Source organism: Hyla sarda, chromosome 5, assembly GCF_029499605.1.
Source record: "Hyla sarda isolate aHylSar1 chromosome 5, aHylSar1.hap1, whole genome shotgun sequence".
NCBI lineage: Eukaryota > Metazoa > Chordata > Amphibia > Anura > Hylidae > Hyla > Hyla sarda.
The window spans coordinates 358,631,816-358,658,910 of NC_079193.1; the positions used below are offsets into that span (position 1 = coordinate 358,631,816).

General features: G+C 43.7%; 1 protein-coding gene across 2 annotated transcripts in view; it reads right to left on the reverse strand.

The window, feature by feature from the left end:
- Positions 1 to 27,095, reverse strand: part of TMEM65 (transmembrane protein 65) — a 101,241-nt gene that overhangs the window by 29,048 nt on the left and 45,098 nt on the right. For both annotated transcript variants that reach the window (XM_056522719.1, XM_056522718.1), the window contains one exon: positions 5,253 to 5,297. In XM_056522719.1, coding sequence (XP_056378694.1) covers positions 5,253 to 5,297 — 45 coding nt within the window. The remainder of the gene's footprint in view (positions 1 to 5,252; positions 5,298 to 27,095) is intronic.

Sequence of the window (27,095 nt, forward strand, 5' to 3'; positions counted from 1 at the left end):
TATTGAGGGGGCGTGTCGGCCGCCGCTTCGTGCGGAGGTCGACACGCCCCCTTCCCGCGGGCTGTCGGGGCTCCGTACAGGAGATCGCGGGGGGGCCCAGGGGTCGGACCCCCCGCGATCTGCAACTTATCCCCTATCCTTAAGATAGGGGATAAGTTGTAAACCACTGAGTCACCACTGGACTACTCCTTTAAGGAAGGAGCCTCTGTGCTTTTCCAATTACGTGCAATTAGGCATTTAGAGGCCGTCAACACAGACAACATTAATCTAAGTTTGTATTTAGGGAATTTTTCAGGGGGAAGGTTTAGCAGGTATGTTTCGGGTGATACGGGCATTTCCACCCCAACCAGTTGTTTCAGTAATGATTTAACTTCCAACCAAAAATGGCGTAGCCCACTACATTCCCAGAATATATGGGTGAGTGTACCAACGTCCCCACCACATCTCCAGCACAAGGGGGATACACTAGGGAAGAACCTGTTTAGTTTATCCGGTGTTTGATACCAATGCATCAGTAAATTTAGATTGACATTCTTTGTGGGTAATACAGGATGAAGATTTAGAAGCATTCCACCATATGGAGCGCCATCGAGTAGAATCAAATGTTTTGCCTATATATTCTTCCCATTTCGTCATATATAAATGATATTTGGAATTTTCATCCTCAGGCAGCGCTAACAAGTTATAAATATCTGAAATCAGTCCCCTTGTAGAAGTGCTATTTTTACAGATGTGTTCAAATGTAGTCGGAGGGGGAAAGGCCCCATCACTTATGTGTAGTGACAGGCTGCTTAACAGGTTTCGGTAAAAGGGGTATGCTGAGTCGGGTAGAGCGTATTTATTTTGTAGGTCTGAGAATGGCATAAGGACTCGTCTTAGCGGGTCAATTATGTCCGTTAGATGCGTTAATCCATGGGGTGATGGTTGTAATGTATCGCTATGTAGAATTCGGGGATTGTATAGCAAGGGGGTGAGTAGCGAGGTGGTAGATTTCAAGGGGAATTGGGATATTACTTTGTTCCAAGTGGATAGCGTAAGTTTTATGGGGCCCAGTAGATTTTGAGAGATTACAGGCGGTACATTATTCCAAATGGATTAAGATTTTTTGATAGAAGTAATTTACAAATCTGTTTAACTTTCTGGAGCCAGTTAATTTATATATATATATATATATATATATATATATATATATATATATATATTTTATTTTTTTATTTATATATATATATATATATATATATATATATATATATATATATATATATATATATAAAAATATATATATATACACACACACACACACACACACACATATACAAATATAAAAAAAAATCCTGGATAACCCCTTTAAAGAACCTGTAAGGAAATCAATGTCATGTCAAAAGATTTTACAAGATAATAATACGCAATACCCCTTAAAAAGTCATGTCCCATAAAATCAAGACCTCTGCCAATTAACTTAAAGGGGTATTTGCATTTAAAGATACACCATAAGTGTTAATAGATGTTGATCCCACCTCTGGGACCTGCACCTTGTTCTAGAAGAGTGTTTTCCAAATAGTGTGCCACCAGCTGTTGCAAAACTACAACCCCCAGCATGCCCGGACAGCCGGAGGCACACTATTTGGAAAACACTCTTCTAGAACAAGAGTTTGTATTAATTTACTCACTAAGCGGAATCTGCTTGGAAAAGACCATTAGTCAATGGGACATTTGTTTTTGACACTTCTTTCCACTGCAAAAATGACCAGCAAAATAAGCGCCAATTTCTCACTGAATTTCCTCAAAGTGCATGAGCCCAGAATATTGATCGGTCAGGTATCTCATTTGTGGGAAGCAAAAGAAAGAGGAGGAGATGCTGAGCTCTGGCAAAAATGTTTTTCTAATATTTCTTCCAATATTTTCAAAGTTAAAATGTTAAACGTTCTGGACGGGAAAAGAAGGGCTGACAGGCTCTCTCTATGAGTGGGTGGGGAAAGCCGGACTCACATGCTCTGTATGAGTGGGTCGGGGAGCAGGACTCACAGGCTTTCTATATGAGTGGGCAGGGGGAGCAGGACTCACAGGCTTTCTATATGAGTGGGCAGAGGAAGCAGGACTCACAGGCTTTCTATATAGGTGGGTGGGGGAAGCAGGACTCACAGGCTTTCTATATGAGTGGGTGGGGGAGCAGGACTCATAGGCTCTCTCTATGAGTGGGCGGAGGAAGCAGGACTCACAGGCTCTCTCTATGAGTGGGCGGAGGAAGCAGGACTCACAGGCTTTCTCTATGAGTGGGCAGAGGAAGCAGGACTCACAGGCTCTCTCTATGAGTGGGTGGGGAAAGCCGGACTCACATGCTCTGTATGAGTGGGTCGGGGAGCAGGACTCACAGGCTTTCTATATGAGTGGGCAGGGGGAGCAGGACTCACAGGCTTTCTATATGAGTGGGCAGAGGAAGCAGGACTCACAGGCTTTCTATATGAGTGGGTGGGGGAGCAGGACTCACAGGCTCTCTCTATGAGTGGGCGGAGGAAGCAGGACTCACAGGCTCTCTCTATGAGTGGGCGGAGGAAGCAGGACTCACAGGCTTTCTCTATGAGTGGGTGGGGGAGCAGGAATCACAGGCTTTCTATAAGAGTTCGGCGGAGGAAGCAGAACGCACAGGCTCTCTATGAGTGGGCAGAGGAAGCAGGACTCACAGGCTCTCTCTATGAGTGGGCGGAGGAAGCAGGACTCACAGGCTTTCTATATGAGTGGGTGGGGAGCAAGACTCACAGGCTCTCTCTATGAGTGAGCGGAGGAAGCAGGACTCACAGGTTCTCTCTATGAGTGGGCGGAGGAAGCAGGACTCACAGGTTCTCTCTATTAGTGGGCAGAGGAAGCAGGACTCACAGGCTCTCTCTATTAATGGGCAGAGGAAGCAGGACTCACAGGCTCTCTATTAGTGGGCAGAGGAAGCAGGACTCGCAGGCTTTCTCTATGAGTGGGTGGAGGAAGCAGGACTCACAGGCTCTCTCTCTGAGTGGGCGGAGGAAGCAGGACTCAAATGCTTTCTCTATTAATGGGCAGAGGAAGCAGGACTCACAGGCTTTCTCTATGAGTGGGTGGAGGAAGCAGGATTCACAGGCTCTCTCTCTGAGTGGGCGGAGGAAGCAGGACTCAAAGCCTTTCTCTATTAATGGGCGGAGGAAGCAGGACTCACAGGCTTTCTATATGAGTGGGCGGCGGAGGAAACAGGACTCACAGGCTCTCTCTATTAATGGGCAGAGGAAGCAGGACTCACAGGCTTTCTATATAAGTGGGCGGCGGAGGAAACAGGACTCACAGGCTCTCTCTATTAATGGGCAGAGGAAGCATGACTCACAGGCTCTCTATGGGTGGGCGGAGGAACAGGACTCACAGGCTTTCTATATAAGTGGGCGGCGGAGGAAACAGGACTCACAGGCTCTCTCTATTAATGGGAAGAGGAAGCAGGACTCACAGGCTCTCTCTATGAGTGGGTGGAGGAAGCCGGACTCTCAGTCTCTCATTACGAGTCAGTGTAAAAAGCAGGACCCACAGCCTTTATTGTCTTTCCCTCTATACTATGTTGCCCTCAGATAATAGAGCTGACTGAAGTAAAAAGGTTACTTCAAATTTTTTAGGCCTGTTTTTTTATATCACTACATATGTTGTCATCATCACAGATTCCACAGGTTAAAACAAAGCTTTTCCACAATCCTGCATGACAAATTTGCCTTATGAACAGATATAAAGTTTTCCAACGTCACAGTAAAAATAGAAAAACCTCTATTTAAGCTGTAATGGCGGCCACATTGGTAGCTACCCATATTTCCCAGGAATGGTAGAATAGAACTTTTAACATTTTCACCAGAGAGGACGACAGAGGGACTTTCATTTCCTGGGATTTTTAAAGAAGGAAGCGCCTTTTAATACATTTTAAATTTGCTGCTTATTTGTCCCTCATAAGAGACTACATGACAAATGGCCCAAAATGAAAATCTAAATACCGTGACATTTCTGTCAGTGTGACCTTTACAAAGTAAAAGCCATTACTGAATGATAAATATTCTGGTGCGGACTGTTGCCAACATTTATTAAAGGGATATTTAAGGGGGTTTGTCTTAATAACAACAACATGTATCACCAATCCACAGGATAAATGTGTGATAACTGGGGGTCCAACCGCTGGGACTGCAAAAGAGTACAAGACCGGGAGTTCCAAGTCTCCCATGGAGCAGTGGTCACGTGTGCACTGTGGGACTGACAGCGATGGCCACGTAATATTAAAGGGGTACTCCGGTGAAAACCTTTTTTCTTTTAAAATCAACTGGTGCCAGAAAGTTAAACATATTTGTAAATTACTTCTATTAAAAAATCTTAATCCTTCCAGTACTTATTAGCTGCTGAATGCTACAGAGGAAATTCCTTTCTTTTTGGAACTATGATGACATCAAGAGCACAGTGCTCTCTGTCCATGTTAGCAACCGTGCATAGCAGATGTATGCTAAGGGCAGCATGGTGGCTCAGTGGTTAGCACTGCTGCCTTGCAGTGCTGGGGACTTGGGTTCAAATCCCACTAAGGACAACAATAAATAAAGCGTTATTATTATTATAATAACGTTAGCAGAGAGAACTGTGCTCGTGATGTCATCAGAGAGCATTCCAAAAAGAAAAGAATTTCCTCTGTAGTATTCAGCAGCTAATAAGTACAGGAAGGATTAAGATTTTTTAATAGAAGTAATTTACAAATCTGTTTAACTTTCCGGAGCCAGTTGATTTAAAAGAAAAAAGGTTTTCACCGGAGTACCCCTTTAATATTTATGTTTTGTCAAAAATTATCATCAGAAGAAACTCTTTCCCATAAGCAGCTTTGCACATACGTTTTTTTCTCCATTCACATTTATAGCTCAATTTAAAATTCTGCAAGTATTCTGACACCCATGAAACCTTACTTACTTGACAGTTACAGTAACTGCTAGATCCCATTTCTGACAATGGGGAGGAGCTAAGCCACAGTTAGATTTTTTAGGGCAAGCAAAAAAATAGGCTGTGTATATATAAATGGAGATAACTGAATAAACTGTTTAAAAATAAATCGTCAATATACCGTAACCCTGCAGTACAAAACGGGAGAAGGACAGTGACAACTGATCAAGCAGCAAATCACTCATCTAGTGATCATATAAAATACAAGAAAGCCCTAAATGTACAGAGATCATTGATCCACACATCCTGTATCATAGAACATAAACTTATAGAAATCTTACCATGTCTGAGCTGGGTGGTGGAAGGTGGGGCAGCTTCAAGTTGTTCTGAAAAACAAAAGGGAAGGATTTATTAGAAAACTAGTGCAGCAGATATATTACACTACAGAATGGTATGGCTGGAGAGGGCTGGCACATTAATAACACTGCCGTCTGCCAACCTGTCTACACCCTGCCCAAGGGAAGCAATCCCAAGGCTCAGTACCATGTTATTATGATCTGTCATAGATTTCAGCGTAAAGGTGAAGCAGGCAGAGGCCTGTTTCACCTTTACGCTGAAATCTATGACAGATCCTTTTTAGAGAACTCAACCTGTACCGATGGTTTTTGTGTACAACGAATAGGCAACATCACCATGAGAGTTACCTATAAATTAACCTGAAGGGAGTGGCGGTCACCACCTCCCCCATCACCTGCAACAACAAAAAAAGATTTGACAATTGCACACCATTCCCCTTCCATCTGGGATCGAGCTCTGTCTTTTAGTAGAACTAAGGGGACTCAAGGGACTTCTTTAAAGAGAGTTCCTTAATGCAATAGAGACGTATCTCTCCCAGACTTTAGCTATAACCAGTGCTGAAAAAAAATCCCAGGTCATCTATTAAATATCCTAACAGTAATTTGGGAAACAACTAGGCTCCCGAAGTCCTCAATGATTATAGGGGACAAGCATTCCGACCTGCAAGCATGAGGATATAGAGCAGGAGGAGCCGAGCAGATGATATATACAATATAGTCCAGTCTGCAGGTATCAGGTTATAGAGCAGGAGGAGCTGAGCAGATGATATATACAATACAAGCTGCAGACATCATGTTATAGAGCAGGAGGAGCTGAGGAGCTGTTATATACAATACAGTACAATCTGCAGGCAACATGTTATAGAGCAGGAGGAGCTGAGCAGATTATATATACAATACAGTATAATCTGCAGGTATTATGTTATAGAGCAGGGGGAGCTGAGTAGATGATATATACAATACAGTACAATCTGCAGGCAACATGTTATAGAGCAGGAGGAGCTGGGCAGATGATATAAACAATACAGTAAAATCTGCAGGTATCATGTTATAGAGCAGGAGGAGCTGAGTAGATGATATATACAATACAGTACAATCTGCAGGTAACATGTTATAGAGCAGGAGGAGCTGAGTAGATGATATACAATACAGTATAATCTGCAGGTATCGTATTATAGAGCAGGAGGAGCTGAGCAGATGATATATACAATACAGTACAATCTGCAGGTATCATGTTATAGAGCAGGAGGAGCTGAGCAGATGATATATACAATACAGTACAATCTGCAGGTATCAGGTTATAGAGCAGGAGGAGCTGAGCAGATGATATATACAATACAAGCTGCAGACATCATGTTATAGAGCAGGAGGAGCTGAGTAGATGTTATATACAATACAGTACAATCTGCAGGCAACATGTTATAGAGCAGGAGGAGCTGAGCAGATTATATATACAATACAGTACAATCTGCAGGTAGCATGTTATAGAGCAGGAGGAGCTGAGTAGATGATATATACACAATACAGTACAATCTGCAGGTAACATGTTATAGAGCAGGAGGAGCTGAGTAGATGATATACAATACAGTATAATCTGCAGGTATCGTATTATAGAGCAGGAGGAGCTGAGTAGATGATATATACAATACAGTACAATCTGCAGGTCTCATGTTATAGAGCAGGAGGAGCTGAGCAGATGATATATACAATACAGTAAAATCTGCAGGTATCATGTTATAGAGCAGGAGGAGCTGAGAAGATTGATATGTAGGCCCAGATAAATCAATATTTCTGAGGAAAAAACTGTCTGTTTTTTCCCATAACAACCAATCCCAGCTTTCATATTACCAGTGCCAGAGGTAAACCTTACCAGAAATAAAAGATGAGCTATGATTGGTTGCTATGGGAAAAGCAGTTTTTGTCTCAGACAAATCTGTATACCTTGTGACCCATTGACTAAAAATCTCTGCTCATTCTTAGGAGTCCAGTGGGCGGTCCTATGAATGCCTAACAGCTATAGCTATACATGCTCATACAGGGAAGGCTGTCAGTCATTGAGGGAGACCACCCACTAGACTGCAAGCCCAGAATGAGCAGGGATTGACAATCAATAGGCCATGTTCACACACAGCAAAAAAAAAAAAGAAAAAAATCCAAGAAAGATCACATGACTGACTCCATGAATGTGGAGCTAGAAAGGAGCCACGGTGGAACTCACATTTTTATCTACTGGCCATGTGGAAGAATAGTTTCACCTCTAATGCACTATCTATCTTAAAATCTATCTTCAGGGATACCTTTCGCGAATCAGGCAAATATGTGGGTGCCTATTTGGTCTCTTCCCTCCATTTTTTTTCCCATCCCTGTCCCTCTGTTGTCCCCTTTTTGTGTCTTGTGGTCTTCTCTTTTTCTTTCTTCCTTCTTGCTGTTCTTTTTACCCTTGATCTATGGCCTCGTGTGAAGGCATTCTTGGCTCTTAGTTGAGAATTTTGCTTTATTTTGTAGTGACTGTCTTGGTTATGACTTAGCCATGCTAAGGCACAGGTGCACATTTCTTCTACATATGTATTTCTCATAATGAAATGACTTAAACATTTTTGTATGTTACATGTTCAATAAAAGCACTTGATTTACCCCAAAAAAGCTACCTTAAGTCCCTAGTTGACCTGTGGCCAACCCCCTAAAAATTAGATCGTCAATGCTTAGGTAACATGCTGAACTGACTAGGTCCTCGTGTACTTCCTATGCCTCATTTAGCTGGATGTTGTTTTCTATTTCTCTGTTTTAAATGAAACTTTTTGAATTTGGAAAAAATTTAGATTGCATCCTCAATAAATAGTTTGGGATACTATGATCACACCGATTTTTACAGTTTCTTGATATGCCCTTCCTTTCCCGAGATATAAGGGTTTAGAATTTGTCTGACACTTCAGGGAGTCAGATGGGCGTCAACTTAATTTTAATAAAAGGAGTGACTCAGGTGATGGGTGGGATTATACAGTCAGATGGGTGTGAATTATTATTATTTTTTAAAAAGGGAGTGGCTATCAGGTGATGGGCGGGATTATACAGTCAGAAGGTGTAAATATTGTACATTGGGTCTGTTTGCCTAAAACACATCCCAACTGTATAACCCCGTCCATCACCTGATAGTCACTCCCATTATTAAGTTCACACCCATCTGACTAATTCCCTGAATGGTCAGGCAAACTATAAACCCTCATATCTCAGGATCAGAAGGGCGTATCAAGTAACCGTAAAAAGGTGTGTGATCAGGGTGACCCTAAGCTATTTAATGAAATCAAAATTTTTGGGGTTAGTTACAAGTCCCCTTTAAAGGAATTCTCCACAGCTAGACAGCTTATCCCTCATCTAAAAAGGATAGGGGATAAGATGTCTGATCGACAGGGTCCCGCGATCTTCCGCAGCAAACGCCGGGTTCTTGAAGCAGTGGTCATGACATCATGGCTACACCCCCCTCGCGATGTCACGCCATGCCCCCTCCCACAGAAATGAATGGAGGGGGTGTGGCATGGCATCACAAAGGGGGGCGTGCCCATGAAGTCACGATCATGGCCTCCGGCTCCGAGCGTTTTGTATAATAGGTTCAGAACATTGGATCACCAGAGTATCCCTTTAAGGAACCATTTAGTAGATAGTGCCACTGGCTGTCCGGGCATGCTGGGAGTTGTGGTTTTGTAACAGCTGGAGCTGCATGATTTGGAGACCACAGATCTAAAAGGATATTTCCAAAAGGTTTTGCAACTTTGCAACCTATACCTGTACTTAGCAAATGCTACAAAATTAAATGTTGTATATCAGATTTCTCAATATGCAATGCGGCTGAGCACAAAGCATTGAACAAACAATGGCAGCAATATTTTTGAGTGCAGCTTTGGATGTGAATAGAGCATCAGACATAATGCTCTGTAAAGAAAAGTGTTTTTATGTTCCGGCATTTTCTGTCCTATTGAGCTGGCTACGCAGATTACGGGCACAGAGTCAGAATGTAAATGGTTCTGTATTATTAGCATTTGTTGCAGAGCAGTATTCGAGCCCTGCAATACCCTGCAGTGACCAGCTGTCGGTCTGTACCACTGAGCCGGAAAGAAACGGACGATTCCTGGACCATAATGCCAAGTATGCTTTAGGGCAAATTTGGAGCATTTTCTGCCACCTCAACAAATTAAGTATTTTACAATAATACAACAAAATCTTACTGATTTGTTTTTGATGTATGCTTAAAAAGGTACCTGTGAAGACTTCCGGTTCCGGCGCGGGAGATGTAGGCGGGTGAGACGGTGAGCTCCCACATCCCTGGCTGCAATCTGCCACGTACCGGCCTGTACCATCGCCCCGGGAGCCCCGCACACCACCCGCCGCTCCCCGACACCGTACAAAATGGATCGCTTCGTTCAGCGAAGCGCCACTCCAGCCCCGCAGCCCCAAACGCTGCCAGAGCTCTCATCACAGCAGCGCGGCGCAGCAAAGATGGCGCCCGCGCTCACCGCTGAGACCGCACAGACCAGCCTGCCAGCGCTGGAGGCGACATATACTCTCCCCCAACAACAGCCGAAATGCCTGGAGAGGACCAACACAGGGGACACTTCCAAAGGTACTGCTGCCAAATCTACCAATATGCCAAGCCCACGGGAGGCTGAAACTGGCATGGACATTACTACATCAGGGGCCACTATGAGTACCACAGAGCAATGCAGCACTCCTGCTGCACCACCTGCATCACAAATCTCCCCAGACTGCCAGGGGCAACCTTATGAAGGGGGTGGCATTGACTACCAACTAATAGCAGAAAAGGTGGCGCAGAAAATGTTCCCCACGGTGCAACATATTGTAGAAGAGGTTCTGAAGTCCACCCTCCAAAACCTACATATTGATGTGGCTTCTCATTCCACCCGCCTGCAGGAAGCTGAGCATCGCATTTCTACTTTGGAGGACTCAGACACTACCATGGCTAAACGCTTGCAATTGGCAGAGACGGAACTCCGGCGGATCTCTGAAAAAATGGAAGACTTAGAAAATAGATCCCGCAGAAATAATCTCCGTATTGTGGGAGTAAAAGAATCAGTGGCGCCTCAGGACTTACAGCGATTCTGCGAAAGGGACCTTCCAAAAGCCCTAGGCCTAAACCACCCTTGCCGGGTAGAGAGGGCGCACCGCATTGGCCAAGGTCAGGCTCCAGTTTCATCGCAAGGTCCTTCATCGACGATGGATCACCGCCCCCGACAAGTAATCCTCCGCTTTTTGGATTTTAATGATAAAGTGGAAATTCTCCAAGCATACAGGCGCTTGTCTCAACCGTTTGAACTTTTTGGAATGCGCCTTCTTCTATTTGAAGATTATTCGGCGGAAGTAGCGAAACGACGGAGAGCCTTCAGTGCAATCTGCACTTCTCTATTCAATGCCAAATACAGATTCCAACTACAATATCCAGCAATTTTGCGTGTATTTCACCCTGATGGCAGCATCTCAGTTTTCAAGTCTCCAGAAGCTGCTTCAACGGCCCTGGATCATCTTCATAAGTCATCCACACCACGTTCATCGAGGCGAGCACACCGGAGATCTCGCTCGCCCAGAGGACCACGCCGCTCAAGATCTTCCACGGGAATCTCTGCCTACTCACCGGACCCAAGAGATCGTCGCAAAAGGCTACGCTCCCCAAGAAGAGGTAGTGGGGACAATCGTCGATCCTCGCCGGAGTGAAGAGATAATCTGTGACGATGGACTATGGTTTTGCCTTGTTCCAGTTTGCCACTGGTTTGGAGTGATTATTGCTCTGATCTCCTTCTCAGGTCGTATTTGAATACACTGTCTAATTAATGCATTTCTTGCGTGCATGTAATAATTAAGTATCACTTCTGTGTCTTGTTTGCCAGTGTGCTTTGTACTCTTGCTAACACGTGGGGAACAATTAGTTGCACACTTTTTCACGATACCAGTTGTGGGGGCCCGAGGGGTGATGTGTCGGGGATGGGGGGGCGGAGCTGTCAATCCTCTAAATGTGGCTGTTTTCTCGCTCACCCCCTGCACCCCCCGAAAAAAGGGAGTTCTATACCCCAAGAGAAGTAGGGAGTTTAGCCCTGCCTCCCAGGAGGATGCCTTCTGTTCAGGTTTTTATGTTTCCCTGGTTTTTGTTTTCTTTTGTTCAGGGATACTTAGTTTATTCATGTTCAGTCACGCTCATTACACTACAATGTATGCTTAGCCCTCAGTATATGTCGTTCATACTCTTGATCAGACACCTCTTGCTGCAGCACTCTTACTATGGCAGGAACAATCAAACATTTCAACGCTATTTTGTTTTAGTCACCTGACAATATAGTTGCAATGGTATCTTTTATCTCTTGGAATGTCAAAGGTCTCCGTTCACCTCATAAGAGACGTATGTTCTTAAGACACCTGAAAAAAATGCAGCCGGACATAGTTTTACTACAGGAGACTCATCTGACAGACTTAGACTTCTTTAGGATGCAGCAGCAATGGGTGGGACATGCTTATGGTTCATCAGCTCAAGAGGGGAAGGCAGGTGTTCTTACACTCATTAATAAATCATTCCCGTTCACGTTCATTTCCCACGACACAGACTCTGAAGGGCGACTTTCCCATCTCCTTATAGATCATCACGGGGAAGTACTTAGCATTTATAATGTCTATGCCCCAAATGGGGCTAACACGACCTTCTATAGAGACTTAGTGACCAGGACGCAGTCAGACACCAACTTGAGTAGAATATTTGGGGGTGACTTCAATTCTGTAGTGGATCCCTTGGTGGATAGGAAGTCTGTAGGCGCCCGCCCGGTACCCATCAGGACCAGCGACCAAATTCTCCCGACCTTTATGGAGCAGCTGGGATTACAGGATGCCTGGCGATTATGTCACCCTGATGATCGTGAGTTTACTCATTATTCCAATGCCCATGGTTCGTGGTCAAGGATTGATTATTTTTTCCTCAGTGATGATCTGAGTGGCCGCCTGCGAACTGTGGACATTGGGGAACTGGCACTCTCTGATCATGCCCCAGTAATCTTGTCCTTACAGCCGACATTCCCAAAAGGCTCGGATATATTATGGAGATTCCCCTCATTGCTAACCAAAGATGAATCATTTCTAGAACTCTTGAGGGGATGGTGGTTAGAATATGATTCCCTAAATTCAGAACATAAAACTGACTCGCTATTGTTTTGGGAAATGGGAAAAGCAGTATTGAGAGGTAAATTAATAGCCCACATGTCTGCCCTGAAGCGAACTGCCTTGACTAACTATGTAACAGCTAGGGATAATCTCAGAAAGGCGTACTCAGCATTTGTGTCATCCCCAAATGTAGAACTTAGAAATAGATGGAACGATGCTAGAACCCAGTATGAAACGTGGCTCGATCGTAAGGAACGTTTAAAAAGATCATACTTTGAGGTAGATCTCTTCCGTTATGGTAATAAGGCAGGACGTCTCATGGCCCGCTTGGCCAAGGGTGGTCATGCTCCCCATCATATAATCCAATTGAAAGATTCCACAGGTCAATCACATACGAATCCCCACCATATAAATAGGATCCTAGCACAATATTATGAGAATTTGTATAAAGGACACCCCGTCGGATTATTCTGCCAGCCAACGCTTTTTAACTGATATTGAAATGCCTACACTGGCGGAGGATCAACGGGAAATCCTTAATGCCCCGATCACAGAAGAAAAAGTGAATCAAGTCATTAAACATTTACACAACTGTAAAGCTCCGGGTCCAGATGGATATCCCGGGGAATTTTACAAGGCCCTGTCGACTCATATTTCACCAACGCTAGTAGGTGTCTTTAATAGCTTTATGACGACAGGACACCTCTCCAAAGAAGCCTCTCTAGCCTACATAAAAGTGCTTCCGAAACCCGGAAAAGACCCCTCAGACCCAGGATCGTATCGTCCAATATCATTATTAAATCAGGATGTAAAGGTACTTTCCAAAATATTAGCCGATCGCCTTTCCCGCTTTATGCCCTCTCTGATAGGCCCTCACCAGGTGGGATTTATCAGGAACAGGTCGGCTACAATAAACTTACGGACGGTTATGGCAGTCTTAGACAGGCTTCATCACCACCCTCAGCCAGGAGACCAACCAGCATTGCTCACACTTGATGCGGAAAAAGCATTCGACAATGTACGTTTGGACTGGTTGGGGATGGTATTGGATAAAATTGGTCTTCAGGGAGCGTTCCGTACCTATTTATCGGGGGTTTACCGAACCCCGGTTGCAAGGGTATATTCCCCAGGGATCTTATCTACACCTTTCCAGTTGTATAGGGGCACGCGCCAAGGATGCCCTCTCTCCCCACTCTTATTTGACCTTGCAATAGAACCCCTGGCGCGCTCCCTCATACATTCTTCGATCTACAATGGGATCAAACTGAGAGGACGACAGGTTAAACTGACCATGTTTGCCGATGACATCTTACTTTTCATTAATGATCCGGGCACTTCGCTTCAGGGCATTCTGGCACATCTTAAACAATTTGGGGACTTTTCTGGGTATCGCATAAATATTTCCAAGTCGGAACTACTGCCATTGGGCCTCTCAAATCCTCGTGGGGTGGAGAGGATCTTGGATTTGGGAATAAAAATTGCCTCCACTCATATAACATACTTAGGGATCAAACTGGGGCGCACACCGGATAAATTATATACCCTAAATTACCCGCCTTTGTTTGAAAAAATACATGCGGAATTGAGAAGATGGAAATCGATTCCTCTTACATTCCTGGGGCGCTGTCATCTCTTGAAGATGATAAGCTTCTCCAGACTTTTATATCCACTTCAAACCCTGCCCTTACTACTACGCCACGATGATGTCAAAAAATTAAATTCGGGATTCACAAAATTTATATGGGCGGGTAAAAGGCCTAGAATTGCCCTGCGCAAACTGATGCTGGACAAACAGGACGGAGGTCTCAATTTTCCAAACATCAGGGGTTATAACTTAGCATGCCTCTTTCGCTTCACGGTGGACTGGATTCACGGCTCCTCCTTTCATGCCATCTATGACCTTGAGGCAGACTTAGCCTCTCCATGGACTCTATCTGCCCTCCTACACACGTCATACTCGAAGTTGCCTCCTCTCGTAAGGAGATCTACTCTTCTGAGAGATACGATAGTGGCATGGAAGGAGGTCCGGAAATTGTTCCATCTTCCCTTCCTGATTTCAAAACATCATCCATTATCAGGACACCCAGAAGCACCCCATAACATACCTGACAGGATTAGGGCGACATGGGCGGAAAAGGGTTTGAGGAAAGCCGGTGATTTTATGGACAAATCAAACAGCTGCTGGTTATCCCCATCTATGTTACGGGCGAAATATGACCTGCCACCCTCACATACATTCCCCCTGAACCAACTGCATTCATTTTTTGCTTCCCGCTTGCGGGCCCTAGATATAGAATTAACAAATCATGCTCTGGATTATGTGATAGGGGATGGTTCCCACAGATTAACTGTGTCCACCATTTATCCAGTCCTACGAAGAAAGTTACTCAACATTGACACCAACACCATTTTTTCCTCATGGTCCTCATGGATACCGGGAGATGACGTTTCGGACTGCATCCTACAAGGGTGGCGCATAGTGAAACGACTTATAATAAATGAAAGATGGCGGGAAACTTATTTCAAGCTCGCTCACAAAGCCCTTTATGGTTTCAATATTCTCCCTTCTCCCGACTTCCCCGATCGAATAACATCCTGCCCGAAGTGCTCTACACCCCTGACTGACCTGTGGCATGGGATTTGGACATGTACACACACCAAGACATACTGGCACATGATAATGTCTTACATTAACACCGTATGGGATCTCATTTTACCTTATTCACCCAGAACCCTGCTGTTTCACCAATTCCGTCCCCCGGATATAGCAGGATGTCCAGGTACTAGGGTCCCCCCACTGGTACATATCACCTTGCACATAGCTCTCCGCTGTCTTTTTGCTTCGTGGCTTTCACCCTCAATACCAACTTTGGGTATGGTTATTACACAAATGAAATTGTACTGCAGAATAGATAAACTAGACACTGAGAGACACAAAACCACGAAAACAGAACAATTCTTTGAAAAGTGGAAGGTTTTTATTGTTTCCCAATACACTCCGACTGAGATTGCAGAAATCGTTCGACCGTTTAGCGCAACGGAATGGTATTGTATGGGTATGTTGGGGGACACTCTGGGTGCCTTACGCTTACCTTCCTAAGAGTCAATTGTATGCCATCGCTCTCGGACATTGTGACAACGAATGTGAATCTTAATGGAGGGTACTACATGATGGCCTATATGAATCTTCCTGTATACTTAACGCAATTGCGTGAACGACTTCTGTATCCTGAGGCCCGCCACACCTTCCGGATTGCTTCTTATCTCAGGGACTGTTTATCGATGGAGAAGTGGCGAGCCTCGGAGAGGACTTTTCAGTGACTGGATGGGCTGAGCTATATGAGCAAATAATTGTTTTTCTTTTCTCTTTTTACACAAAAAAAAAAGTTTTCCTCTTCTTACTCCTTTGCAAGGAGTATATTTCATGATCTCTGTTTATTATGTATAACTGAAATAAAATGTGTTTAAAAAAAAAAAAAAAAAGGTACCTGTCATATCACAGAAACAAAATACATAATAATGCTTCTATATGTTACTCACTAGGTCATGCAGATTCTTTACATGTCTATTTTATGTGTCTAGCTTCTGTATTTGGCTCACAAATCCCTCTGTTCTGCTGTTCACTCATTCTGACATCCACTGTTCAGGAAGGGGCGTGTCCGAGGCAAGCACTGATCCCGCCCTCACTCCTCATGCATTAACTTCCTCCCTAAGTCTGCTGTGCTTTGTCTCTTTATCCAATCACTGCAGACTGCTCATCAGCACAAAAAAAAAAAAAAATGTAGGTGATATGTTCTCTTTAAAGGTATTATCTATAAAACGCTAATTATGAGGTATCCAACTCCTTAGACATGACCTCCAGGTATCGGCTGTAACCTTAAATGGGCACTATCCTCAAAACTAATTTTAGCTATTGCACTCCTTATGGTAAATAAAAAATATTTGTAATGTTTAAAAAAATTTAAAAAAATGAAGTTTTCTATGTTTAATTGGGTTTAAAAATCTGCCACTAGGTGTCTCCCTACTTGTCCAGAGCACATTTCCCCCCCCCCCCCCCCCCATCTCTTGCACAGACTTTGGACTCCTGCTGGCCTGGCAGTAGTCTGAAATCAGGAAACGCAGTCTGGAGTGCTGGGGGGGGGGGGTGTATGCAGCCTTAGTCCATCATACCTCATCTGACACTGAACTGCTCTGGGCTGTGTGTAGCAGAATGAGGGAGGAAGTTCTCCCCTGTATGGCTTCAGATGATGTCACGCCTGCTGGGGAATGCCCCTTCCCAGTCTGTGAATCTGACTGAGCAGAAAATACAGAGCAATATCATGGTAGAAAACTAAAAAATAATAAAAATAAAGGAAGGGGGTGGTTTATCATGATGGGGGCAGTGACCTGGGAGGATTATAAAATTTAACAAGATCATGAGAGGTGCTCCTTAATAGCAAGTGTTCAATTTCCGTGCAGCACCTCCACAGGGGAAATAAAGCATTACACGGTTCCCAATGAATTCAATGAGGTACCCGATCCATCAGAACAAAAGACACTTGACAACAGATGAGTTGCCTCACCAGGGGAGAACCGGCATAGCCTCTGGGGCGCCAACAAACCATTATGCCTTGGCAAGGGTATTTAGATAGGGGGCTCGGGCAGTTAGATATCTTAGCCCTGGGCGAATAATAATAACAAACATAGAAGACGTCCAAGGAACCCCAAGGAATAATCTGCTCTGGCAGCACGGCTTTATGTAATAGGATTACACTCCCGGGCAGAGCGCTGACATCCTCAGGAGAAAACACACAATTATAGGTTTTATAGCTTCGCTTTCTTACACGGTATCTGCCACGTCCTGCATCAGCACATTACTGGGACACTACGATAACGTCTTGTAAAACTGAAGAATGAGGAGACCATAAGATTATACAGAATTTATATCACTTGCTTTCTGCTGACCCATACACTCATAACTTTTTATGGCTGAAAGTAAAATTTAAGTTTATTCCCCTAAAAGTTGTCAACTTACTAAAAGTTCTGTTCAGACGTTCCGAGCAGGGAACAGTCCCATAGGATCTGTCACCACTAGGTCGGAGGCTCTGTTTGGGGCCAGAAAACGGAAAACACTGACTGATCCCATTGACTTTATTGGGGTCTGTCTCGTGTCAAAACTGACAAAAATAAGTTACCATTTCCGGCTTCGTTTTTGTCGCTTATTAAATGAATTCTGCGACGGAGCTTCAAAAACGCAGCTCCAACGCAGATGTGAACATAGCCCGAGCTGTATAACGGCCGAGTTTGTTCACAAGGGCAAAGAAAAAGAAACAAAAACTAAGAAGTCCGGTTCCCATTGACTTCAATGGGGATTGGTCAAAAAGCATGAAAAAATTAATAAATAAAAAAATTTAAATAGGAAGAAGTTAAAGGGGTACACCGGTGGAAAACTTTTTTTTTTTTTAAATCAACTGATGCCAGAAAGTTAAAAAGATTTGTAAACTAAATTTCTCCTAGCTCATTCTTGTGATTGGTCGGGGTCTGAACACTTAGTCCCACACCGATCTAAGCTTTTGATATAGCTCTGAAACATACCAGAAGTTTTTCAAATAAAAGGAACAGGTAGGAGGTAGTGAACTGCCCGCAGCCTTCTGATTGGTCGCTATGAACATCTCCACCGTCGGCGACAATGCTGCCATGTCTGAGCTTTTCGTGCTTCGCTGACACATTGCCGCTGCCTAATCTCCCGTAACTAAACGGACAGAGACAATTAATTGCCTAAATTACCCTTCCTGTCGGCATCAGAGATCAGACACTGTCCATGTGCATCTGTACTGACACAGGATCTACAGAGAATTGTCCCGACAGAGGGTGAAATGCAGAAAAGCCGGCAAAATGCTGTGTCAGAGCAGAAACGCTGACACGTCTTCTCATTCAGGCAGATGAAACAGTCAATAGATTAATCAGTAAAGAATTATACAAAGCCCAGAAACCATTATACAACAATATACAACTGTGACCGGTCTGACCTGTAAAATCATAGGCCTAGAGAATATACAGCATCCCACATATAGTCCTCCCCTCACATTATATATACAGTATCTCCCACATATAGTCCACCCCTCACATTATATATATAGTATCTCCCATAAGTGAGTCCACCCCTCACATTATATATACAGTATATCCCATAAGTGAGTCCACCCCTCACATTATATATACAGTATATCCCATACGTGACTCCACCCCTCACATTATATATACAGTATCTCCCATAAGTGAGTCCACCCCTCACATTATATATACAGTATATCCCATAAGTGAGTCCACCCCTCACATTATATATACAGTATATCCCATAAGTGAGTCCACCCCTCACATTATATATACAGTATCTTCCATAAGTGACTCCACCCCTCACATTATATACAGTATCTCCCATAAGTGAGTCCACCCCGCACATTATATATACAGTATCTCCCATAAGTGAGTCCACCCCTCACATTATATATACAGTATCTTCCATACGTGAGTCCACCCCTCACATTATATATACAGTATCTCCCATAAGTGACTCCACCCCTCACATTATATATACAGTATCTCCCATAAGTGACTCCACCCCTCACATTATATATACAGTATCTCCCATAAGTGACTCCACCCCTCACATTATATATACAGTATCTCCCATAAGTGAGTCCACCCCTCACATTATATATACAGTATCTCCCATAAGTGAGTCCACCCCTCACATTATATACAGTATATCCCATAAGTGAGTCCACCCTCACATTATATACAGTATATCCCATAAGTGAGTCCACCCCTCACATTATATATACAGTATATCCCATAAGTGAGTCCACCCCTCACATTATATATACAGTATCTCCCATAAGTGAGTCCACCTCGCACATTATATATACAGTATCTCCCATAAGTGAGTCCACCCCTCACATTATATATACAGTATCTCCCATAAGTGAGTCCACCCCTCACATTATATATAGTATATCCCATAAGTGAGTCCACCCCTCACATTATATATACAGTATATCCCATAAGTGACTCCACCCCTCACATTATATATACAGTATATCCCATAAGTGACTCCACCCCTCACATTATATACAGTATATCCCATAAGTGACTCCACCCCTCACATTATATACAGTATCTCCCATAAGTGAGTCCACCCCTCACATTATATACAGTATCTCCCATAAGTGAGTCCACCCCTCACATTATATACAGTATCTCCCATAAGTGAGTCCACCCCTCACATTATATATACAGTATCTCCCATAAGTGAGTCCACCCCTCACATTATATATATACAGTATCTCCCATAAGTTAGTCCACCCCTCACATTATATATATACACAGTATATCCCATTAGTGAGTCCACCCCTCACATTATATACAGTATCTCCCATAAGTGAGTCCACCCCTCACATTATATATACAGTATATCCCATAAGTGAGTCCACCCCTCACATTATATATACAGTATATCCCATAAGTGACTCCACCCCTCACATTATATACAGTATCTCCCATAAGTGAGTCCACCCCTCACATTATATACAGTATCTCCCATAAGTGACTCCACCCCTCACATTATATACAGTATCTCCCATAAGTGACTTCACCCCTCACATTATATATACAGTATCTCCCATAAGTGAGTCCACCCCTCACATTATATATACAGTATATCCCATAAGTGAGTGCACCCCTCACATTATATATACAGTATCTCCCATAAGTGACTCCACCCCTCACATTATATATAGAGTATCTCCCATAAGTGAGTCCACCCCTCACATTATATATACAGTATCTCCCATAAGTGAGTCCACCCCTCACATTATATACAGTATTTCCCATAAGTGACTCCACCCCCTCACATTATATATACAGTATCTTCCATAAGTGAGTCCACCCCTCACATTATATACAGTATCTCCCATAAGAGAGTCCACCCCTCACATTATATATACAGTATATCCCATAAGTGAGTCCACCCCTCACATTATATATACAGTATATCCCATAAGTGAGTCCACCCCTCACATTATATATACAGTATCTCCCATAAGTGACTCCACCCCTCACATTATATATACAGTATCTCCCATAAGTGAGTCCACCCATCACATTATATATACAGTATATCCCATAAGTGAGTCCACCCCTCACATTATATATACAGTATATCCCATAAGTGATTCCACCCCTCACATTATATATACAGTATCTCCCATAAGTGAGTCCACCCCTCACATTATATATACAGTATCTCCCATAAGTGAGTCCACCCCTCACATTATATATACAGTATCTCCCATAAGTGAGTCCACCCCTCACTTTATTTTATTCTGTCCTTTATGTGACATAGAAGCATTTAGAAATAAAAATATAATTTATGACCCGTCCTGTACACAGGAGAGGATGCCCAAATTTTTTTTTCTAAATGGGCTGCCTATTATTTTGTCTCATTTTGCCCCCCAGGACAGAAAGGTCTGGTATTCATTTCCCTTTCCATGACCCATTGGTCAATACCCCCAATTTTTACCTATATAAAGAAAAGAAAAAAAAAGGGGGCAACTAGGGCTGTGCTCCCTCTCTCCAAGGGCCCCATAGAAGCCACAGATATGGACATATCGACCTTGTTCGTCATATAAAAGAATACACGAGACATCTCCTTTAACCGGAGTCTACTGAATCCCATCTCATTGGACACAGTATAAAAATGGCGACTATCTTGAGAACATAGTAGGTGTAATATTTCTGCACCATTATACGAATTCTCTAAGCCTGGCATCTGTTTTAGTACTTGTCGCTGCACTGAATTTCTTTTTTTAATAAGTTTTCGCCAAGTGCTCTGACGGAAATAATAAATTCATTGCAGATCGGCTGCCAGGACAGTGGAGAATTTATGCGCATAATTATGAAAGCCGATCGATTTCCGTCCTGTGCCTGACTGAAAACAGCTGGGCTCAACAAATAAATATGTTTGCTAGGAAGTTACATTGGCGCCTGTAGAACGTGATACCCTAATCCAGTGTTTCCCAACCAGGGTGCCTGCAGGTGTTGCAAAACTACAACTCCCAGCATGCCCGGACAGCCAATGGCCTCCCTGATCTATAAGAAGTGCAATGAGGTAGAAGTTATCGAATGTATCTACTTGCATGGAACCATAAAGCTCTCATCAGTCAGGACAATATGAACTTAAAGGGGTTCTCCGGTGCTTACACATCTTATCCCCTATCCAAAGGATAGGTGATAAGATGCCTGATCGCGGGAGTCCCGCCGCTGGGGACCCCCGGGATCTTGCACGCGGCACTCTGTTTGTAATCAGTCCCCGGAGCGTGTTCGCTCCAGGACTGATTACCAGCGACGACAGGGCGGGCGGCGTGTGAAGTCACGCCCCCGTGTGACGTTACGCTCCGCCCCTTAATGCAAGCCTACGGGAGGGGGTATGACAGCAATCACGCCCCCTCCCATAGGCTTGCATTGAGGGGTGGAGCGTGACATCACACTGGAGCGGGGGCGTGACGTCACACGCCGCCCGCCCTGTAGTCGCCGGTAATAAGTCCCGGAGCGAAGACGCTCCGGGGACTAATTACAAACGGGGTGCCGCGTGCATGATCCCGGGGGTCCCCAGCGGCGGGACTCCCACAATCAGACATCTTATCCCCTATCCTTTGGATAGGGGATAAGATGTGTAAGCACCGGAGAACCCCCTTTAATGAGAAATCCCAATGGTTTCCTGCCACAAAACATGGAAAACATTTTTTCTTCCCTGGTGAAGAGTCAAAGATGCGTTCCTGAGCCCCTGAAGTGCCAAGGGCTGGAATGCCTCCTCAGCACCCCTCCCATTCCTGTCCCTGCTTGATTGACAGTCAGCTGGAAGCCGAGCCTTGTTTCCAAATCTCCCACCTGCGCACAATTTCTATATACAGTGTTGGAAGAAGATTTAGAAACAGGGCACGGCTTCACCCTGACTGTCAATCAAGAGGGGAGAGGGATGGGAGCGAGAAAGTGTTCCAGCCCTCAGCATTTTAGGGGCTTGGGAAGGCCTCTCTGACTCTTTGTACCAGGTGTCTCCTTGCCCTAACAGTATCTCAGCAGTTTGGAACATGAATTGCGGCACAATCTCTAAGTACAGCGCAGAAGGGAGATTTGGAAACAGGGCACGGCTTCACCCTGTCAATCAGGCATGGACAGGGGTGGGAAGTGAACAAGAAGGCATTCCAGTTCTCAACACTTCAGGGTTTTAGGAATGCCCCTGTAGTGGAGGAAGGACCAGACATACGATGTGAACGATGCCATAGTGTGTGATGATTTTGAGGAGGTGGAATCATTGTGGGTAGAATTACAAAAGGAGGGAAATACTGAAAAAATAGTATTTGGTGTAATCTACAGACCCCCTAATATCACTGAAGAGATAGAAGTTCGGCTTCATAAACAAATAGAGAGGGCCACCCGGGCAGGTACAGTGGTAATAATGGGAGATTTTAACTATCCAGATATAGATTGGGGCCGGGGGTTGGCTAAAACTACAAAGGGGCGACAATTCCTAAATTTATTGCAGGATAATTTTATGGGCCAGTTTGTGGAGGACCCAACAAGAAGTGATGCCTTGTTGGATCTGATCATTTCCAACAACGCAGAGCTGGTTGGTAATGTAACTGTGCGGGAAAACCTTGGTAATAGCAACCACAATATAGTTACTTTTGACTTAAAATGTAGAAAACAAAGACAGACGGGGAAGGCAAAAACATATAACTTTAAAAAGGCAAATTTCCCTGGGCTGAGGGCTGCACTACAGGACATAGACTGGGGGGAGGTGTTCTCAAATACTGATACAGAAGGTAAATGGGACATCTTTAAATCAACTCTAAATAACTATACAGCTAAATATATACCAAAGGGGAACAAATATAAACGATTAAAACTAAATCCTACATGGCTGACAAATGAGGTTAAAAGAGCAATAAACAACAAAAAAATAGCCTCCAAAAAATACAAATCTGATGGGTCAGCTATAACATTTAAACAGTACAAAGAGCTTAATAAAATCTGTAAAAATGTAATAAAAACAGCAAAAATTCAAAACGAGAGACAGGTGGCCAAAGAAAGCAAAACTAATTCTAAATATTTTTTTAGATATATAAATGCAAAAAAACCAAGGACAGAGCATGTAGGACCCCTTAATAATGATAATGGGGAGGTTGTCACAGGCGATCAAGAGAAGGCGGAGCTACTGAATGGGTTCTTTAGTTCTGTATATACTATGGAAAAAGGAGCTGACATTGGCCAGGTCAGTGCTGGTAACACATCATGTACAGGTCAGTGCTGGTAACACATCATGTAATGTACTGAACTGGCTTAATGTAGAGATGGTACAAGGTAAGTTAAGTGATATAAATGTAAGCAAATCCCCAGGACCGGATGGACTACACCCAAGAGTTCTTAGAGAGGTAAGTTCAGTAATATCTGTACCCTTGTTCATGATATTTAGAGATTCTCTGGTGTCTGGTATTGTGCCAAGGGACTGGCGCAAGGCGAATGTGGTGCCAATCTTCAAAAAGGGCTCTAGGTCTTCCCCAGGAAACTATAGACCGGTAAGTTTAACGTGCATTGTGGGTAAATTGTTTGAAGGACTTATAAGGGATTACATACAGGAATACATAGGGGATAATAGTATTATAAGTGATAGCCAGCATGGGTTTACTAAGGATAGAAGTTGTCAAACCAATCTAATTTGCTTTTATGAAGAGGTGAGTAGAAGCCTTGACAGAGGAATGGCTGTGGATATAGAGGGGGGGGGGGGGCTGTGTATATAGAGGGGGGCTGTGTATATAGTGGTAGGGAAGTTGAGAAAAAAGACCTCTTAAAGGCGCTGCAGACTCCAATGGAATAAAACCGAAGCCAGAGATGTACAAAACACTGGGAGGTTTATTGCAATAGATAAAACAATAAAAAGGATTACGCGTTTCGGGGGAGCCACCCCCTTCTTCAGATCAGAATCGTTCTGATCTGAAGAAGGGGGTGGCTCCCCCGAAACGCGTAATCCTTTTTATTGTTTTATCTATTGCAATAAACCTCCCAGTGTTTTGTACATCTCTGGCTTCGGTTTTATTCCATTGGAGTCTGCAGCGCCTTTAAGAGGTCTTTTTTCTCAACTTCCCTACCACAAGCTACATCAGGATTGGTCTTCTTCCTTTCCCTGTGACCTCCGGCTTAGCAGCGGTTCCAGTACTCCGTGAACCTTTGTAACCCCACTGTGGGTTGATATGCAAGTTCTGACTTGCTCTCAGGTGAGCAGCCACTACCTAGGGGTCATTTATTTTGACCACAAACTGCTATAATTTTCCATTCCCATACGGTATCACACGAGGCGCCTCCCTCTGGTCTCTCCCCTTTTTTCTCTCTACAGGTCACTGTGTATATAGTGTCTCTGGATTTTGATACTGTCCCTCATAGACGTCTGACAGGTAAGTTAAGGTCTTTGGGTTTGGAAATTTTAGTTTGTAACTGGATTGAACACTGGCTCATGGATCGTACCCAGAGAGTGGTGGTCAATGATTCGTACTCTGATTGGTCCCCGGTTATTAGTGGTGTACCCCAAGGTTCAGTACTGGGCCCGCTGCTGTTTAATTTATTTATCAATGATATAGAGGATGGTATTAACAGCTCTGTTTCTATCTTTGCAGATGACACCAAGCTTTGTAGCACAGTACAGTCTATAGAGGATGTGCATAAGTTACAAGATGACTTGGATAGACTAAGTGTCTGGGCATCCACTTGGCAAATGAGGTTCAATGTGGATAAATGTAAAGTTATGCATCTGGGTACTAATAACCTGCATGCATCGTATGTCTTAGGGGGGATTAAACTGGCAGAGTCACTGGTAGAGAAGGATCTGGGTGTACTTGTAGATCACAGACTACAGAATAGCATGCAATGTCAGGCTGCTGCTTCCAAAGCCGGCAGGATATTGTCATGTATCAAAAGAGGCATGGACTCAAGGGACAGGGACATAATACTCCCCCTTTATAAAGCATTGGTACGGCCTCACCTGGAATATGCTGTTCAGTTTTGGGCACCTGTCCATAAAAGGGACACTGCGGAGTTGGAAAGGGTGCAGAGACGTGCGACTAAACTAATATGGGGCATGGAACATCTTAGCTATGAGGAGCGATTAAAGGAGTTACAATTGTTTAGTCTTGAGAAGAGACGTTTAAGGGGGGATATGATAAACGTATATAAGTATATTAATGGCCCATACAAAAAATATGGAGAAAAACTGTTCCAGGTTAAACCCCCCCAAAGGACGAGGGGGCACTCCCTCCATCTGGAGAAGAAAAGGTTTAGTCTCAAGGGGCGACACGCCTTCTTTACCGTGAGGACTGTGAATTTATGGAATGGTCTACCTCAGGAACTGGTCACAGCAGGAACAATTAACAGCTTTAAAACAGGATTAGATACATTCATGGAACAAAATAAGATTAATGCTTATGAAGAAATATAAAATCCCATCCCTTCCCCAATATCGCGCCACACCCCTACCCCTTAATTCCCTGGTTGAACTTGATGGACATATGTCTTTTTTCGACCGTACTAACTATGTAACTATTTAACATGCACAGCATCCCTGCCTCCATTACGCAAAGCTGGCGATTAACATATTAGCAATGCCAGTTAATCACGGGTCTATCTACGGAACCAGGGACCACAGATTCTGGTAAAATATAACTAATTTTAATACGGTTTACCCGCACAGGTAAACCTGGGTTTAGCGCAAGTGATGAGGTGGTCAGTTTTGTTTTAAACTATCTAGTCTGGATTTAGACTAGACTGTCCTTAAAGGGGTATTCCAGGATGTTTTTTTATTTGACTATGCTACAGGGGCTGTAAAGTTAGTGTAGTTCATAATATAGTGTCTGTACCTGTGTGTGTGACGGTTTTATCACAATTCTTGTGATTTTCACCCCAATATTTATTTTTAACAGCATTCAAAATGACTGTTGTCTCAGATTTTTCCCAGCTTGCAATGCGGCGGAGACCTGACATCACTAGTCAGCTGATGACAGGGAGCCTGTCTGCTTCAATGGGTGGAGGGATCGCTTGGTGGGAGAGAGATCAATCTGCAACTCATGCAACAGCTGTAGGCACCCTGATTGAAAACCACAGGTCTTCTGAATGGATGCAGCTCATTTATGTTTCCATGGGTGGGGTGGCTGATGTGTGGGAGGGAGGAAAATGGAATTATGGGATTTGTAGGAAAAGAAGAAAACAAACAGGAAATACCAGTTCCCAAAAAGCTAGTCACAGTGTTATGGTAATCTCACAGCATAGTCATTTAGCCCCAAGGTGGATAACCCCTTTAAGAATCAAACTGTTTTAGTAAGTCTGGGACATATATATCTCAAATAATCTATAGAAGTCTCCTACCACCAGGACTATAAATAATCAGTCCAGCATGGTGGAGGATCAGTGATGGTCGGGGAATGGCATCTGGAGCTAGTGATTAGTATTTCCATAAAGGAATCAACTTCTTGCCTGGTTTCGTCCAGCAGTCGGGGGTTATAGAAACAGCGTAGGTCGTTGTGCTTCAGTTATGGTTAATGGGAATTGGCTTGGCTGTTTTCGGTTTCATGACAGCCTCTGGTTGGCTGCATCCTG